Here is a 17,249-nt window from a genome sequence, read left to right as displayed (position 1 = left end):
CGGTATAAGAAGATTAATCGCTTGGAAATGTACTCGTTCGCACAGTAGACTTCTGATATGAATTAAAAGATGTTCTACGTTAGTGATCGTGTCCACCTCTGTATTATTCTTACTTACACTAATTTAAAGGAAAAGAAATAACGCTGTGATCCAGCGATGATGATGCAAGCGTGTTTTAGCCAATTTTTACGGTTATATATGTTTATTAATTAGCAATATACACCGCATATACATACATATAATATATTACATATAATATATAGGATACGAGTACTGGCACTTTTATTTGCACTGAAACATCATGGAAGCATCGCACAGCACACTATTTGTTTCGATAGAAGAAAGAAGCGGTACACGAAGGCAACATTCTTGAAGAACGTTAACAGGATACAATGTTAAATAGGTATTTGCAATAGGGACGATAATTGCGTGAACTATTAGGAGATATAAAACGTTGCGGAAGGGAAAAAAAAATTTATTATATATTATATAGAAATACTATGTTATATTATATTATATTATATTGTACACGTTCGCCCTGTTTAGAGGGTGGTGGAGCGCGTTTAAAAGAAACCACACACGCACAAAAAAAAAGTATATATATATATATATATATATATATAACGAACGTTACATACAATTATAAAATCAGAGAGTAACACAATAAAGAAAGGAAAAGTTGCACGTTCGCTGATTATCGTCGTTGTCGTCGGCTTGTACATTTGTTTCGAAATGTACGCGCATAACGTATGTACCTAGAGTTATATGGTGCCTGGTGGCGATAAGAACGATAACAATCTAAAATAACTATTATTATTTTTATTTGTTTTTATCTAATTGTAGTTTCTTTGTAACTCTTTGTGATATACATTGCAATAGTCTATCCGACCGTTTATTTCTTGTATCGATTAGTGCAACCTCCATTAAAGCAAAGCAGAGAAACATAACGATCCGAAGAGATTCTATTTCAAACCCTTTACGGTTTATCGGAATACGCGGATCCCGATCTGCGCTCTTTGAGGTCCGTGCGATTATTATTTCTTCAACCGCTTAATAAATCACAGATAATTCCTCGATATAAACCCATCCATTCAACAGATTCTCCATATTCTTCAAGGTCCAAGCAAGAGTACTAATATCTCCTCCTGTTCGGAACGCAACTAACGCACCTGTACCTATTTTCATTCCATGTCTAACCAGACCAGATGCCCAGTCTGCCGAGCGACATCACCTTCGAGATCTGCACCTCGTCGTCGTCGTCCTCGCCGCCACCGGCGTCGTCCATCACGGCGACGACGAGAAGCGGCGAGGACGCGTTCAACGAGACCAACGAGGCCGGCGAGTTCATCAAGTCCGAGAGGGTGGTCAGCGGGATGCACTTTCTGACGGACCGTGAGGAGGATCGGGCCGAACTGTTGCTGCCGAAGTCCGAGTCCGGGGAGGCTGAACCGGAGGTCAGGAAACAGGTTGGTTCGTCCGCTGCTTCGGCAGGCAGTGCACCACCTGCGGCCGGCTTCGTTCACACGACGAACACGAAGAGGGGGCGGCCTTTCGCGCGTCCCCGGGGATACTGCACCAACAGAAACGGACTGACCACGAAGAGACCGCTACGAAAGCTCGTCACGCCGCGGATTTGATAGGGTGCTTTCCATTATTCAGGGCATTAGTTAATCGTTTCTTCGTTTTTTTTTATCTTGTATAGAGACAGTAAATGGGGCACGGCTGTCTGATGCTGTCCGGGATAACATTTATTTGTGCTACGTTTCAGCTCCTCGTTTCCTATTCCATAAAATTCTATTTCTAATATTTATTATTAACAGGTATACGTTAAAAATATGTGTCGGTTAAAAATTATAGTGAATATTGTTGTTGACGAAAATAATTGAACGGTGTCTTTTTAGTGCAATTACCAAGTACATTATTGAAGAGTAACTATTTAAAGAAACCTGTCGAGCGTTGTATGATACAAATGATATGTTTGTAACGCCTGTTTAATTAGCGCCAATAAGTAGTCAAATAAAATTCGTGAATAGGAGTAATCATCTTATCTGTCTTCTACCTATGTAAGTCTCCATGGATGATGGATAAAAGGTATTATGGAATTAGGTCGTTCAAATGAATTGGAAACGGATCAGAATTATTTTTGTAAGATAACATTTATTTGTAAGATAAAAATATTTTGACCAAAGTATTTGTTGCTTAGAAATAAATTGATCGAGATGATCCGACACCTTGATCGATGAAAAGTTTCTTACTTCGTGCCAACCGAATGGAAAGCACCCTAAGAAACGTTCATTTGGCAAATTAATCCTTTATCAGCCGGTGCGCAACTCTTATCTGGTTTGCCCTTCGTATCTCTTTCATTAGCGCGCCGCTAGCTTTACGCGCGTAGTTCGTTGAACCGTACTTTCTCAGTGTATAATTGCGCGCGAGGAAGTTGATCTTATTTTTACGTCGTTTATCTTAGGTGACACCTTTTCTGTCGGTGCATTCTTCATCTGCGCCATGAAAAGAGAACGTTGATCTCGTTTTACGTGTACCTACGAACATTTAAAAATTCTTGTAACCATTTTAACCCCTTGCTGTACGAAATTCTTATTTCATTTCTTTTAATTAACCGTGCCCATTTAGACTAATTCATTTCTTCGTGATTGTAAAAAAGAAACTGAAATTTTCATTTACGTTCAATTGATCGAAGTTGGAGGATAATACACACCTACGATTACAGGCCGAAAATTTGGGACATTTCCCCGAACGTATACCGGCCGACTAGTAAGAAACAAAATCCTTCGAAAAGGTGTCACGTGTGCGCCAAACACGACACACGACGTGAGAGAACCTGGCAATGCAAGAAAGCTTTACATTTGCAAGTCACTCGCCTCAAGACCATTGAACGTGTCACGATACTATGTAATGTTACTACAATTTTTCCACGAATTCATTTCGTCTTTTCTCTCTTATTTCGAACTACTCATCGCCATCTGATTACATAGGTACACTGACAAAGAGAACTACCCAAGTGTTACACTCACTTATTAATGAAACTTTGCCAGCTTGTAGAGCTCGTCGAGCTGAACACGCCTATACCCCGTTTTGTGGGCAGACGGCTAATTGTTTAAAAGATATTAATAATTAAAGTTAGTTACTGCTTACATTGAGAAGTATGACAGACTCACACATACAACTCGCAATCTAGAGATCCACGGTTCAAATCCTTGATTCCAACATTTTTTTTTTTTTTTAATGATAATTTGTCTCTTTTTGAATAACTATTACATAAAAATTATCATAAAAGAAAAAAAATTTTTTTTGGGAACCAAGGATTTGAACCGAAGACCTTCAACTTGCAAGTCACGGATCTGCTCCGTGGTTAAACACATGACTCATAATCTGAAGGTCCTCGGTTCAAATCCTGGGTACCCGTTTTTTTTTTTTTTTTTTTTTTTTTTAATGATAATTTTTACAATAGTTTTCTTATAATCGTAACAACGGCGTGGATATAATAAATTGCGCAGGAATTTGAATAGTCTGAATAGGCACGTTTGGGTACGAATCGTCGAGCAAGGGGTTCCTTCTCCGATTAGACCGGTGGGGGGGATTAAAATGAACGCGAACGAGGGAGACAGAGAAAGATAGAGAGAGAGAAAAGGTAGAGAAAAAACCAAATAAACGTTGTTTTACAAGCTGCTGGAATACCTGATTCAAAACGACGGTTCCGTAGTCTGCAAGTGGTGCGGCGAGGTGCTACCGTCTCGAACCCGTTGGTACAGGCACAAGTACAAACTGCACGTGCCTACCCAGGTCAGCCAGCCGGCGCCGCTCTTCAAGTGCCACAGCTGTAACGCTTACTTCAAGTCCCGCAAGGGTTACATCGGTCACCTCAGCTCGCGGCATTCCGACAACGAGAACGACGAGAACAGAGAGGAGCCGGCGAACAAGAAGGTCCGCAAGACCTCCGACGTAAGTCTTACCCTGTGTCGCGTGCAGCGACGGGCATTCAAAATACTTTCCATTAAGATCCGAGGCGTTGAATTGAACACATCCCCTCGCTAGTCGCGCGATTACCCCCGCTTCAGCATCACCCCGCTTTCCCTTCTGCTGGCATTTCCATAAGCAGGTGGAAGCCCTTCTTTCGAACGAAATAAAATTTGAAAAAAAAAAAAAAAGTGGAGCTTTACACACCTGTGCTCGAGAAAGGTTTAAAGGGAGAAAAGGAAGGGCTTTTGCTGCTCGCCAGCTTCCGTCCGCTTCCTTGCGCATCATTCGTGATCACTCGATCGAGAGATAGAGAGTAAGGGCGAAAATATGTGAAACGTGCCCCGACAGATCGGGAAAGGGCCAGACTGGGAGCAGCAGAGGGAAAAAGAAGAGAAACTGGTGGCGGACATTATCGATCGGGTGAAGAGGGAGTGCGAGGCTCAGGGTGAAACGGTGACGAGACGAGGCTACTCCAGGCGATCCACCGTGATGAACAGCTAAGACCGAGCCCTTGCGGAAAGGATGAAGGGAGATCTTGTGCCATATCATCGTCGTACGATGCTCTCCTCGTGACACGGCTCGAAGAACTTTCGATCGAGATGCGCGCGGATCGATACCTGTCGACGTTCCACCTCGTGCGTCTTTTAATCGACTACCAGCAGCCCTATGGTTAAGTAATTAAGAGATACTCGAGTATAGAAACACTATGATCAAATTAGGATTAGTCTGGGGCGGCGTTCTATGCTCAATCATTGAAAAACGTTATATATAAAATTGGTCTATGGACTCGACGATCGAACGGTATTCCGAATTGTGATTAATTAACCCCTCGAACAGCGGACCATGGAGAAATCCCCAATTTAAATTCGATTTTCTATTTTCTATTATTATCATTTTCTAAATTTTACACTGTCCCCTTGAAAATTATTCTTCCAATGTATATAAATCCCTTTCATTAAACAATTATACATTTAATTTTAGATTAATACATTGGGTAATTAGGGTAATTATATTTGGCTCGCGATTGATCTCTGTTTCGCTGTTCAAGGATTAAAGAAATTCTGATATGGCGGTTGAACAGTGAATAATCCAATTTATTATTAAATTACATTAGGGAGGAGTTTCAGCCTAGAGACTCGAATTTGAAAATGGCAATATAGCAAGAGTCTCTCCTGTGGGCACATCTGCTCAAGTTGATTCGAAGCTATTTCAAAGCATCGTTATATCAGATTTATAATCGTTTCATGACGGAATGATTGTTCGATCGTTCGTTTGAATCGACCGCACAGCTGTAAGGATAAAGCCGTGTAACGCGAATCAAAGAACGTCGGCAGGGTGATCTTCGAGCGTTGGAACGAGGATTACAAACTGTCTAGTCATAATGCAAGCGTGGCTGCGTATATTTTTTTCGTATCCTAAACGGCCACGCGTTGCTGCACGATATGTATAATAAATATACATACCTATTCGCGCGGGCCTGGGAGTCGCGTCCATGGCAGCAGTCCGATGACGAAGTTAATCGCGAGCATCATCGCTGCTCACCTCGTCGTGATTCTCGATCGTTTGTTGGGTCGATATCGTTCCTTTGATCTCGGTAAGTACCGTGGATCTTAATCGCAGCGATACGCGAACGAATGCGCGAAAGTATAGCCATTAGAGAGCGAGAATCAGTATTTTTCGGCGCTGATTGTTGCGGCCATATAATCGTCGAGCCTGGCCGAGTAATACCATTCATTATCCGTATCTTATTTGTTCAAATATTCCTTCTCGATGATTCATATTCGAGAGTAAATCTGGCGACTCGAAGGTCAAAGTTTAGGAATTAAATCGGAATTATACGATAAGGAACAATTCCAAGAAAAATCGCTTCCAATTTATAGAATCTCGCTTTTAGAACTGCCAAAAATAATAGACACTAATTCCTTTTAATTTTCATAATTATTGCTAAATAAAAGGAAGACAGCAACGCTATTTTTACTCAAAGTTCTAATTAAATTAAAATACACCTGTTCGGTGTAATTAAACTGGGATCGGTATTACTCGTCCAAGGTCGATTCGATCGTAATTAATTAACGGAAAATAATTACGATTCGAACCTGAGAGGCTCTCTCGAAGAGAATCCAGTGCCAAATATATATCTTCCCAGGCGTACGATATCTTGTTGCGTATACAAAATGCGGTACGTTTACTACGATACGCGATAAGAGCGATCGTTTGCTCAAAAGTGCAACCGTACTAACTAATTTTTCTTCGATTTTGTTCGTTCTCTCTTTTGTTACATTCGTTGTGCACAGGTGTCGCGTGTTGCCTGAACAGCCGTTTTATTCGTGCAATTGTTCTTTAACAGGAACGGAACGTGAACGTCGCGACACGCGTGAATTTCATAGAAATTATATCGGTATACGGGTATTGATGCGTCTTGCGTGGATGGCGTTCATGAAACTGTTCGTAACATCTTTTTTTTTTTCATTTTGAAAGTGACCGAACCCCTTAAATGGCATTTAAAATTATCGGAGAAGCAATATGTGGGGTGATCCAGCAACTACCATCGCCATATTTTATTGTTAGCGGGACGGTATGGTAGGGTCGTGTAGAATGAAAAGAATTCCTTTGTAGGTGGCGGTAGTTTCTAGATACGAAGATCGCATTTATTTCTTTCAATGGTACGTTTTTGATGGTGTGATATGGTCTCTATAGACGAGTACAAAGACCGCATAACAAGTTCCTTACAGGCACATTAAAGGGATCTAAAACGGCCTTCAATGACCTCACAGTTGTTGGTCCTTGTATTCTCTGGTGAATTTGAAAATTATTTAACTTCGTTGTTCCATTCGAGAATTATTCATCCGCGAAGAACATTCCGAACCGTGTGAGTTTAAAACAGATATTCGTAGAAAATTATTATTTATTTTCGCATTATACGAGATCACGGTACACGCACACCTGACGCATTCGAACAAGTTAGTTGGACACTAATTAGTGTCGCTAGAGGGACGATAGATAGATCGATAAATAGATAAAAAAAAAAAATATATCTACACGTACGCGAAGGTACGAATAAATCTAATATATAATGCGAGCTGGCGTTTATTTGCGCGAGAGCATTATATGTATTAATCTTGCTGAATATTCCAAGAAAGTCTGTCCATTTTTTCGAATGTCTCGAAAGTATTTTAATCTCTATTTAATTGTTGCGTGTCGTTAAAGCGCAACGGCAGAAGAATGAATTGCATTCGACTCGAGATTTTAAACACACGATATTACAATTTCAAAAGTGAAAAAAATAAAATAAATGAAACTAAAAATGTAGAATCGTGCGTGGTTATGAACGCGTACGTAAACTGACTAGTCGTTAAGTTCGGTGCTAATCAAGAAAGGTGTATTAAATTATACACGCCTTTTTATTACCACTGCGATTGCATCAATTATTTTTTTTCCAAACGAGCGGGTTAGTGGCTTAACTCTTTGGAGGGGTTCACACGGTCGAAGACACGGTGGCGCGAAAATTAGAACTTCGAATCTAATCAATTGTTCCTGTTCCAGTAGTCGTATTTTATCTGTAATTTTTTAACCGATAATGAAATCGACAAAAATATATATATATATATGTATATATAAACATAATTCGCGACAGTTCAACGTAGTACACTACACGTGTACAACCTAACCTCCAAAGAGCTAACCAGAAAGAGGCAACTCTCTTCTGACATTGCGCGACGGATTTTGCACGTAATTATGTACAGGCGCATACATGAAAGAGATAAAACCTCTGCCCGTATACTAGATTTTTAATCCTACGTGTACATAATGAGACACGTATGCACGTCACGACGTAATTGTGTAGGGGCAGAGGATGTTAATCGACTTTTGTCGAGGCAAAAACATCAGCCACTTTTCGTCTTCCTCTTACATTCCAGAATAGTAGTTCTTCCAGAAGTTCTTCTTAGCGCTTAAACGTTGTAATTATATCATGTATATCATGATGGATCCAGCAGTTGCTTATGATTTACCTGACACCGATAACTGGTCTTTTCGTTCATTATCACTTTTTATATATTTCAAAATTATTTAGATAAAATACGGGTATCGAAGGAAACAAAAGTTAAGGGTTTTAGAATGCAATAATAAACAGTGATTTTACAGTCTTGGGACGTTTTAAGATAGAAAATAAGCACGCGGGTCGTGCTATGATTAAAAAAATACTTAACACGTCTCATTAAATAAACGAAGTGAAATGATTTTCACTATAATCTTCGTGCTTTGTGCCAAGGATAACTGTTTTAAAATCCTCAAATCATTCTTACAAAAAGAAGAATAACAATAGGTCCAATGAACGTATACGATCCATTTGAGAAATTCATCTTATCTTGTCTGGTTTTACTATACTATAAAATATTACGAACCTTCCATTATCAGTCTTCCTCGTTATTAACTTGTTTTATGCGTAACGCGCTGTAGACGTATATTAATATACATTAATTTATTAGTTCCCTTTAGCAGAGTATAAGTGATAAATGAAGTGACCTCTTTCTTTTTCATACGATACAAAAGCCAAAAAGAACTGGTTGTTTCAATCTGAAAGATTGGTAGCAACCACAGTTCATTCGATGAATCCTGTCGGATCGCATTTTCTTTAATAACAGGCTTTGTTCGTTCGATGACGGTCAAAAAGAGTATCGATACCGTTGAAATTACAGAGAGAAACAGGAAGACGAAACAGTGGCTTGCTCGACATTATTTTCAATCTTCCGTATTGAATCTTAAGTGTTACTAATCGTAAGATCGTAAGGCTGACCTCCTACGTCTGTTAGGGCGATTCAAGTTGAGAGTATTCCAAGGAGAGAAATTATTTATTTGTTTACGATAACGAGGCCGTTTGCGAATCGTATTTCGGGCGATTTGGATCAATCCAACGACTATCATTGTAATACGCGGTGACGATGACCGCCCGAATAATGCGACCCCGTCTAAAGGTGCACGAAATTCACGAGCACGTATGTACTATATGATTAAATGCGGAAACTACTACAACAAAAACCATAGTACTTACGATCACGCTAATCATCTGCGATGAATAAACATTACAAACTAACGAAATCGAACGTATTGTGCATTATATGTCGGGAAAGAAATAAAATCAAAATGAACCGATCGTTATCGCGTCTCGTCATTTTACAACCCGTTTTACTGTACAGTATTACAATTCCCTAAAAAATCAGTTAGTTTGTATTAAAAATATTCACGAAAGGTTTATATGGTCATTTTTAATAAACTTTAAGCGATATGTTGCGATAATTTTATGTCATCAAATCGTGTACCCATGATCGCGTGACACTTAAGCGTCCCTTAGTAAAATTAAAGGAGAGGTCCCGCTTGCTTTATTTGTCCACGTTCTTTTTACATGCAAGGATAACAAGTTTGTCTCTTTTCTTTTTTAGGCTCTCTTTAATTTCTGCTAGAATTCTTCCAAAGCTAAAGGCAAATGCTTCTTCCATAAAACACCGACGAGATTTTCACGCATCATTGTAGGTGGCGGTAGCGGTAGCGTGAATCTAGTTCTCTTCAGGGTTCTCCCACTAGGAAAATACATTCACCGTGTTCTGTTTACAGTATTACGGTCGCGTCCATCATCGTCGTTAGGTATACCCGTTTCCCCGCTCCTTCCGTTCAGTATTATTATGTTCAGCACGATTTATTGGTGATGTCCGTAAGCGTGGTGCGTTCCGGTGTTTTAGAAGGTTGCTTCGCGTGACGATTAATCTTAAAAGTGGCGGTCGCCGCAAGAAGACGCAGATATGATTCCGTGTTACGCGACGGTTTATGCTCTTTTGGTAGCCGTGCTCGGTGTCAGTGCTCTTCACGCGAAAGATCCCTTGGCCCATCACGGAAGATGCGAACCGATCACCATCAATTTGTGTATGAATATACCGTACAACGAGACGATCATGCCGAACCTGATGAACCATCAAAAGCAAGAGGACGCCGGCCAAGAGGTGCATCAGTTCGCGCCCCTGGTCAAGATGAAATGCAGCCCCGACCTTCGTTTCTTCCTATGCACAGTTTACGCGCCTGTATGCACCATCATCGACAGAGCGATACCCCCGTGCAGATCGTTATGCGAAAGTGCTCGTGCAGGATGCGAACGTTTGATGAATAGTTTCGGCTTTGCTTGGCCGGAAAATCTCGATTGTTCGAAGCTACCCGAAAACGGTGGACCGGAACTTTGCGTCGGTCATAACGAGACCACACCACCGGAACCATCGCCGCCGGTTTACCCTCCACCACGTATGCCGGTAGCCGAATTTCAACCATCCTGGACAGGAGGCCCAAAACCTTATGGCAGCGGTTTCACGCTCGGCGCAAGGGACTTTGGTTTCGTTTGCCCTATGCAGTTCAAGGTTCCTCAAAAACTCGGCTATTCGTTGAAGGTCGGCGATAAAGTCGAGCCTGATTGCGGCGCACCTTGCGATGGAATGTTTTTCACCGAACGAGAACGACGATTTTCGAGGGTTTGGGTCGGTACATGGGCATCTGTTTGTGCAGCTTCTTGTTTCTTTACCTTCCTGACGTTTCTCATTGACACTGATAGATTCAGGTAAAAAAAAGTTTATTGTATTCATATTAATGCATGTAGTAACCTCATTAACATAAAGTGGGAGGATTAGAAATTTTGTATTATATGCAGATACGCATATTTTAATTATCATTGATGTTCACTAACAAGGTCACATATATACATTGCCTTTAATTTACAGTTTAACAAAGATATTATTGTTTAACATCTAGGTATCCAGAGAGACCAATCATCTTTTTGTCTGTGTGCTACCTGATGGTAGCATTAGCCTATGTGATCGGTTGGGCTGCTGGTAATTCTATCGCGTGCAGAGAACCGTTCCCACCTCCTTTAGATATGAGAATTCAAATGGCATCAACTATAACTCAGGGCACCAAGTATGAACTGTGCACAGTACTGTTCATGGTACTTTACTTCTTTGGAATGGCATCCAGTATATGGTGGGTGATCTTAACCCTGACATGGTTCCTGGCAGCTGGACTAAAATGGGGCCACGAAGCAATCGAAGCCAACTCGCAATATTTTCATTTAGCAGCTTGGGCTGCACCGGCAATAAAAACGGTTACGATTCTCGCAATGGGAAAGGTAGAAGGTAAACAATCCAGAGACAAAGATATTGTTCGTTGTAATTTATTTAACTAATACATTTTTCATTTTCCACAGGTGATATACTGTCCGGTGTTTGCTACGTCGGACTTTGGAACGTCGAAGCTCTACGTGGATTCGTTCTGGCACCATTATGCGTCTATCTTATCCTTGGAACTGCCTTTTTATTAGCCGGCTTTGTTTCCCTCTTCCGGATACGTACAGTTATGAAACACGATGGTACAAAGACTGACAAACTAGAGAAATTAATGATTCGTATCGGCATATTTTCTGTACTATATATAGTTCCTGCATTAATTGTCATTGCTTGTTTATTTTACGAGCAAGCATATTTTGATCAATGGATGTTGACCTGGAATATGGAGATGTGCTCGAGGCCGGGACCACAATCTTTGTATTCCATGCCGTGTCCCGTTGGCGAGCGTACCCGCGATGTCGGTAGGAGACCAGAGTTCGAGGTATTCATGATAAAATATTTAATGGCTATGATTGTTGGTATCACAAGCAGCTTTTGGGTATGGTCAAGTAAAACGTTAACCAGTTGGCGGCAGTTCTTTCATCATATACAAGGACGACGCGCCGAAGCGTATGTTTAAAGACTTTTAATTCTATCAAAGTAAAAGATCTGCCTTTTTCAATCGCATACAAGGACAACGCGATAATGCGTATGTTTAAAGACTTAATTCTATACATAAAAAGAGATTAGCCTTTTTTAATCACTATATCTAATCATTAACTAATCGCGTGCTCAAATAAAAAGTAATTAAATTGACAAGGAAAGTACGTATTTTATTGCTGGTAATTAAAATGTCCAATCTATATGAAACAAAAATATATCTAGATTTCATTTATTCTAAGATCTGAATACAGAGACGCGTATTTCAATGTAATTTTTATATATTACCAGTGCATTGTAAAGAGCAATGAGGATTATATAAAATGTACTGTGCCAAAATATTTTTTTACCGATTGTATGTTTGTTTAAGCTACTTGTGAATTCTTTTTGTTGTATTTTTATAAAAGTTGCATAAGGACTGTATAAAATGTTAGAGAACTAATCGTCGCATTAGTTTGCAAGTATTATTAGACGATGTTTAAATCATACTTTTAAGTATTAAAAACCTTTTCATTTATACATTAACAGAATCCATAACTAATATCTTATCATTTAAGTTATAAATGCTCAAACTGTTTGCAGACGATGTGTTCAGTGTTTATAAGTGTACTATCCTGCCATGCACAAAACAGTGAGTACTATTTGTATGTTTGATCGTAGTTTCAAACCTGTTTCACTTTTGGGTTTGATAAATGAAGAACAATTACGCTTACTAATCTCGCGAACAATTTTTATATTTTTTACAAAACAATTTTAGAAATATTTTATGATATTCAATTATGTAATCCTTTAAGAACGCTGAAAATCTTTTTTCTTTTCAATCCACTAGAAATCTTCCCATGTTTTTCTTCTTTTTTTTTAAAATAAACTTTTTGAATCTAGCCTTTGCAGGATACAATTGAAGGCAAACGTATCTTCGAAAGATGTAAAATTAAATTGTAAGACATATTACTGCCCTAGGTAAACTAAATTGTATATACCTACATCTATTAATTTTACTATGTACTATAATATATTTTTTAAAAAAGTTATGTACATATACATGTCCGCCAATTAAATGGCATTTTCGTATGTTTCCTATGCGTAATCAAATTAAATGGATAACTCGATTAATATGGGTCACTTGAATTCGAAAATAAACTCGGTAATTACTTCTCAACCGAGTGCGGTCGTTGTTCCAATATAATTAAATTCGTCCATTGAAACTGTCGAGCTTTTGTGTATGTCATGTATTTACGGCAACTAATAAGAAGGCAAACAGCAAAAGTAAAGAGAGTCAAAACTACTATAATTGAAACAGCCGTACTTACATTGTAGTAGATGCGCAAAAAATATATATAAAATATACGTGACGTTGTGTAAAGTAATTATAACTATTATATTCTTTATAATAATAAACCAAAATATATATATATACACAAATATGTTTATTTAGTCAAATTAAAACAATTATAAATTACAAGGTACACATATGTATTGCTATAACAATTGTAATCGATCACTCAACATTTTAATTTGTCTTCGTCACTTTTGGAGGTTTAAGAATCTTGATTCTTCGTAAATATTGTACAAGTATTGGGGTAACACCGCATGTTATGCCAATACGCATAGGCGCCAACAACTTATGAATAGCATACGCCAACAGGAAGGATGACGAGTTAGTAAGAATTTGTTCTACTTGACTGTTATCAAGTATTACGAATTTAACGAGAGGCGCTAAATCTATCCCGCTGAAATCAATATATTTAAGATAAATATAAGAAATTATTCAAATAGTTAGAATAACAATTTTGTAAAACTAACCCAACTACAGCTGCATAACAAGCGCCAAGGGATATTATAGATATTACTACATGAAACACAACAACGGTAGCTCCATAATCCTTGATCACTCTTTGAAGTTTTTGTTTCCTGGATAAAATTATATATTTTGGTTTTTTATCGGTATCTTGTGTATCAGTTACTTGTTGCGATGCATTCGTCGAATATCCCATACTGAATATATATTTTTCTGGATACATTCTTTGTAAAAGAACATTCGTTGAGACATAACTTGCCAGACCTGAGTGACAGATTGCAATTTCTAGACTATTTACCTTGCTGGTTATATTTTATATATTACTGAAAATTTCGGTAAAAAAGAATTTACCGGCAAGGTACAATTTGTATATAGAATAAAGTGCATTTATTTTTTTTTTCTTTTAATTGCTGCATCCCCTCACCATGTGCAAGATTAATTCTATTTTAAATTCGACAGCGTAGGACGGAGTTTTGAGTTTCATTGAGCACTTTACTAACCGCGTTTATCCAGTTTCAATTGTGGCAAATTAACGGTTCGATAATGTGATTTCTGCATATCCTCGGCAATATATTTCTCGTCTCTGGCCCATTGTCCGCCAGGCATATTTAAATGGGTTGATTTTCCATTAGAAGAATATGGTTTTGGAACATTACTTTGCATCGTACCATTTAAACTGACCGCGCCAAAGCAATCGTACGAATCTACATGAGTGTCTTTACAAACTTCAGAGCTGTTTGAAGACTCTGCCAATTTTGATGGTTGCGCCGAAATAAATGATTTACAGTCACTTTTATAGTAAAGCAACACTGGTATAGAAATGTCTCGTGCTCTTTCGGGAGTGAAACGACCAGTTTCATTGGCAAATATTTCAGAAACATTTGTAGGAAGCGGTAATGTAGGAGGGTTAGGGTAACGACGGACACTTGTTCCATGAAGGGCCTTCGTGTGACGTATCGTCGTATATCGTGTGCATTGCATTTCGCCAAATGCATTCGCTGAAAAAAATAATGTATAATTGAAACATGTTCAGACAATTAAATATACAAGTCGAGAAAATTCTGTCGTTTGTTTACGTCACTTTTAAATTAATTTTATATTTGGTCATTCTTGGTAAGGTTATATAAGAACTGAAGAGTCATTCGAAAATTGTCATTTTTTCTTGCGTTTATTTCTAAAACAGTCATAAATAGTAACATGTCCTCCAAATTTAAAGTCATTTATGTGCATATGTAACCTCCGTTGTACTGTTTTATTTAAAAAGCAGTGAATTTGACAAATAAACAATATTATTGGGATAATTGATAAATTTCAGTAAATAATAAATATAAATTTCTATTTAAAAATATGTTGTAAATTTCATACCTGCTGGTAAAACGCGAGATAAAGCCGTCAATAAATCGGTAGAATTACTGATACGAGATAACGACATCGTAGAATCTTTAAGTCACTTACGAATAGTAGTTTTATTAACAACACACGACTTTATCTACTTAGAACCTTTTTATGTAGCTGTATAAAGTAACAAATATGGTAAATATTTATAAAAATAAACAAAACGTCTTACAGTCCAATCTCCACAGAATCACTTAACCTAAGATCAATCTGGCATTTATATACTCTTCAGACTTGTAATACACAGTTATAAAATATTAGTACAAGTTTGACAAAAATGTAGACGCATTAAAAAAACATCCCATTGAAACCGGTTAAACCTTTACGTATATATGACAAATTCGTAAATATATGTTACAAAACTACTGTCATGTAAGCCACCAGTAGACATTTTTAAACGTTTTATTCAGGGACATGTCTTTATTTCGAAGGGTCATGTTTTAAGGGGTCCTAGACACCCCAAGTTGAATTAAAGTCGGCAGCGTCATCGGCGCAACGGGGTCCCAGACACCCCGGATGGAATCAGGTCAGTATGTACAGAGCGCCGATAGTGCTTCGGGGTCCCAGACACCCCAGGACGAAACGAACCCGGTATGTAGACAGCGCCATTCGCGCAGCGGGGTCCCAGACACCCCAGATGGAATCAGGTCGGTATGTACAGAGCGCCAATAGTGCTTCGGGGTCCCAGACACCCCAGGATGTAATCAGATCGGTATGAATACAGCACCACCACTGCTGTGGGGTTCCTGATACCCCATCAGGATATCAGGTCGGTATCACCCCCTGTGGCTCGGGGGGGCTTAGAATACGGCCACGGTATCCCCTGCCTGTCGTAAGAGGCGACTAAAAGGGGGATGTAAAGGAGCGAGTAAAATGTAAAGAAATAAACAAGTTAAATAGATATAACAATAATTTTATTAATAAACAATTGTGAAATATAAAAATTAATGGTAGTATTGTACTATTTCGCCATTTGTTTGGTTTTTAAGTCTTATATTTCCCTATTTCCGATCAAATCCATCGCTATCCTGCATTCACTAATTCCTAATTTGTTTGTTTATCTATGTCTTATATTTCGCTAAATCCGATCAAACCCATCACTATTTAGAACAAGTAAGTTTCAGGATTTGTTCGTTTTTCGTTCTTATATTTCGCTAGATTCGGTCAAACCCATCACTATTCCGAACAAGTGAGTTTCACGATTCGTTCGTTTTTCGTTCTTATATTTCGCTAGATCCGGTCAAACCCATCACTATTCTGAACAAGTGAGTTTCTTGATTTGTTCGTTTTTCGTTCTTATATTTCGCTAGATCCGGTCAAACCCATCACTATTCCGAACAAGTGAGTTTCACTATTTGTTCCTTTTTCGTTCTTATATTTCGCTAGATCCGGTCAAACCCATCACTATTCCGAACAAGTGAGTTTCACGATTTGTTCGTTTTTCGTTCTTATATTTCGCTAGTTGTTTCGGGGTCCTTGATACCCCGGATTGCATAATATCAGTCACCGGTACCTCGGGGTCTCAGACACCCCGAATGCCGCAATGTAGGTAAGCAAAGAGTGTCATCTGTGCGCCGGGGTCTCTGAAACCCCGAATGCCATCTTGTCGGTATGCAAAGAATGTCGCTGGTGGTTCGGGGTCCCTAACACCCCAAGATGATACCATCTCGGTATACAGACAGATTCACCGGTGCTTCGGGGTCCCTAACACCCCAAGATGATATCATCTCGGTATACAGACAGATTCACTGGTGCTTCGGGGTCCCTAATACCCCAAGATGATATATTGTTATGTAGGCAGCGCCAGCGATGCTCCGGGGTCCCTGACACCCCGGATGCCGTAATGTAGGTATATAAAGTATGTCACTGGTGCTTCGGGGTCCCTGACACCCCAGGACGATATACAGGGAGTATCAACGGTGCTTCGGGGTCCCAGACACCGCAGGACGATATACAGTATTAACGGTGTTTCGGGGTCCCAGACACCCCAGAATGGAATCAGGTCGGTATGCACTGAGCGTCACCAGTGCTTCGGGGTCCCTGACACCCCAGGATGAAATCAGGCTCGTACGTAGAGGGCACAACCAGTATAAAAATCATCCTCGAATTTCTTTCCGGAGTTTATTTAATTTACCTCATTTATCTTGTCCCAAGTGTCGTAAAGACATCTGAAATTATATTATTTTTTCCCTCTTTATAGGCCAAGACCCATCCCTTTTAATTATTAATTATTTTATCCTCCTTTATGGGCCAAGACCCACGCTCCCCAACTATTTTTTATG

General features: G+C 39.1%; 3 protein-coding genes and 1 long non-coding RNA gene across 5 annotated transcripts in view; 2 read left to right on the top strand and 2 right to left on the bottom strand.

Moving 5' to 3' along the window:
• Positions 1-4,479, top strand: part of ttk (zinc finger and BTB domain-containing protein ttk) — a 41,016-nt gene extending 36,537 nt beyond the window's left edge. The window contains exons 5-7 of one of the 2 annotated variants that reach the window (XM_034332528.2): positions 1,201-1,466; positions 3,685-3,960; positions 4,327-4,479. In XM_034332528.2, the coding sequence (XP_034188419.1) occupies positions 1,201-1,466; positions 3,685-3,960; positions 4,327-4,479 (695 nt within the window). The remainder of the gene's footprint in view (positions 1-1,200; positions 1,467-3,684; positions 3,961-4,326) is intronic. The other variant, XM_034332530.2, reaches the window with a different exon arrangement.
• Positions 1,465-5,583, bottom strand: LOC117608046 (uncharacterized). The gene is made up of 3 exons (XR_004582283.2): positions 5,442-5,583; positions 3,697-4,642; positions 1,465-2,540 (listed from the first exon to the last, which is right to left on the bottom strand). It is a non-coding gene; the product is annotated as an uncharacterized LOC117608046 (long non-coding RNA).
• On the top strand, positions 5,441-13,967 carry fz (frizzled class receptor). The gene is made up of 4 exons (XM_034332532.2): positions 5,441-5,572; positions 9,417-10,573; positions 10,765-11,144; positions 11,216-13,967. Exons 2-4 carry the CDS (start codon positions 9,774-9,776, stop codon positions 11,752-11,754), a joined length of 1,719 nt encoding a protein of 572 aa, XP_034188423.1. The 5' UTR covers positions 5,441-5,572; positions 9,417-9,773; the 3' UTR covers positions 11,755-13,967.
• Positions 13,187-15,372, bottom strand: LOC117608041 (uncharacterized). Its single transcript, XM_034332535.2, has 4 exons — positions 14,938-15,372; positions 14,073-14,570; positions 13,578-13,836; positions 13,187-13,504 (listed from the first exon to the last, which is right to left on the bottom strand). Exons 1-4 carry the CDS (start codon positions 15,002-15,004, stop codon positions 13,285-13,287), a joined length of 1,044 nt encoding a protein of 347 aa, XP_034188426.2. The 5' UTR covers positions 15,005-15,372; the 3' UTR covers positions 13,187-13,284.
• Positions 15,373-17,249: the final 1,877 nt, after the last annotated feature.

The sequence above is a fragment of the Osmia lignaria genome, chromosome 3, assembly GCF_051020975.1.
Source record: "Osmia lignaria lignaria isolate PbOS001 chromosome 3, iyOsmLign1, whole genome shotgun sequence".
NCBI classification, from domain to species: Eukaryota; Metazoa; Arthropoda; class Insecta; order Hymenoptera; family Megachilidae; genus Osmia; species Osmia lignaria.
This window is presented reverse-complemented; position numbering and strand designations above follow the sequence as displayed.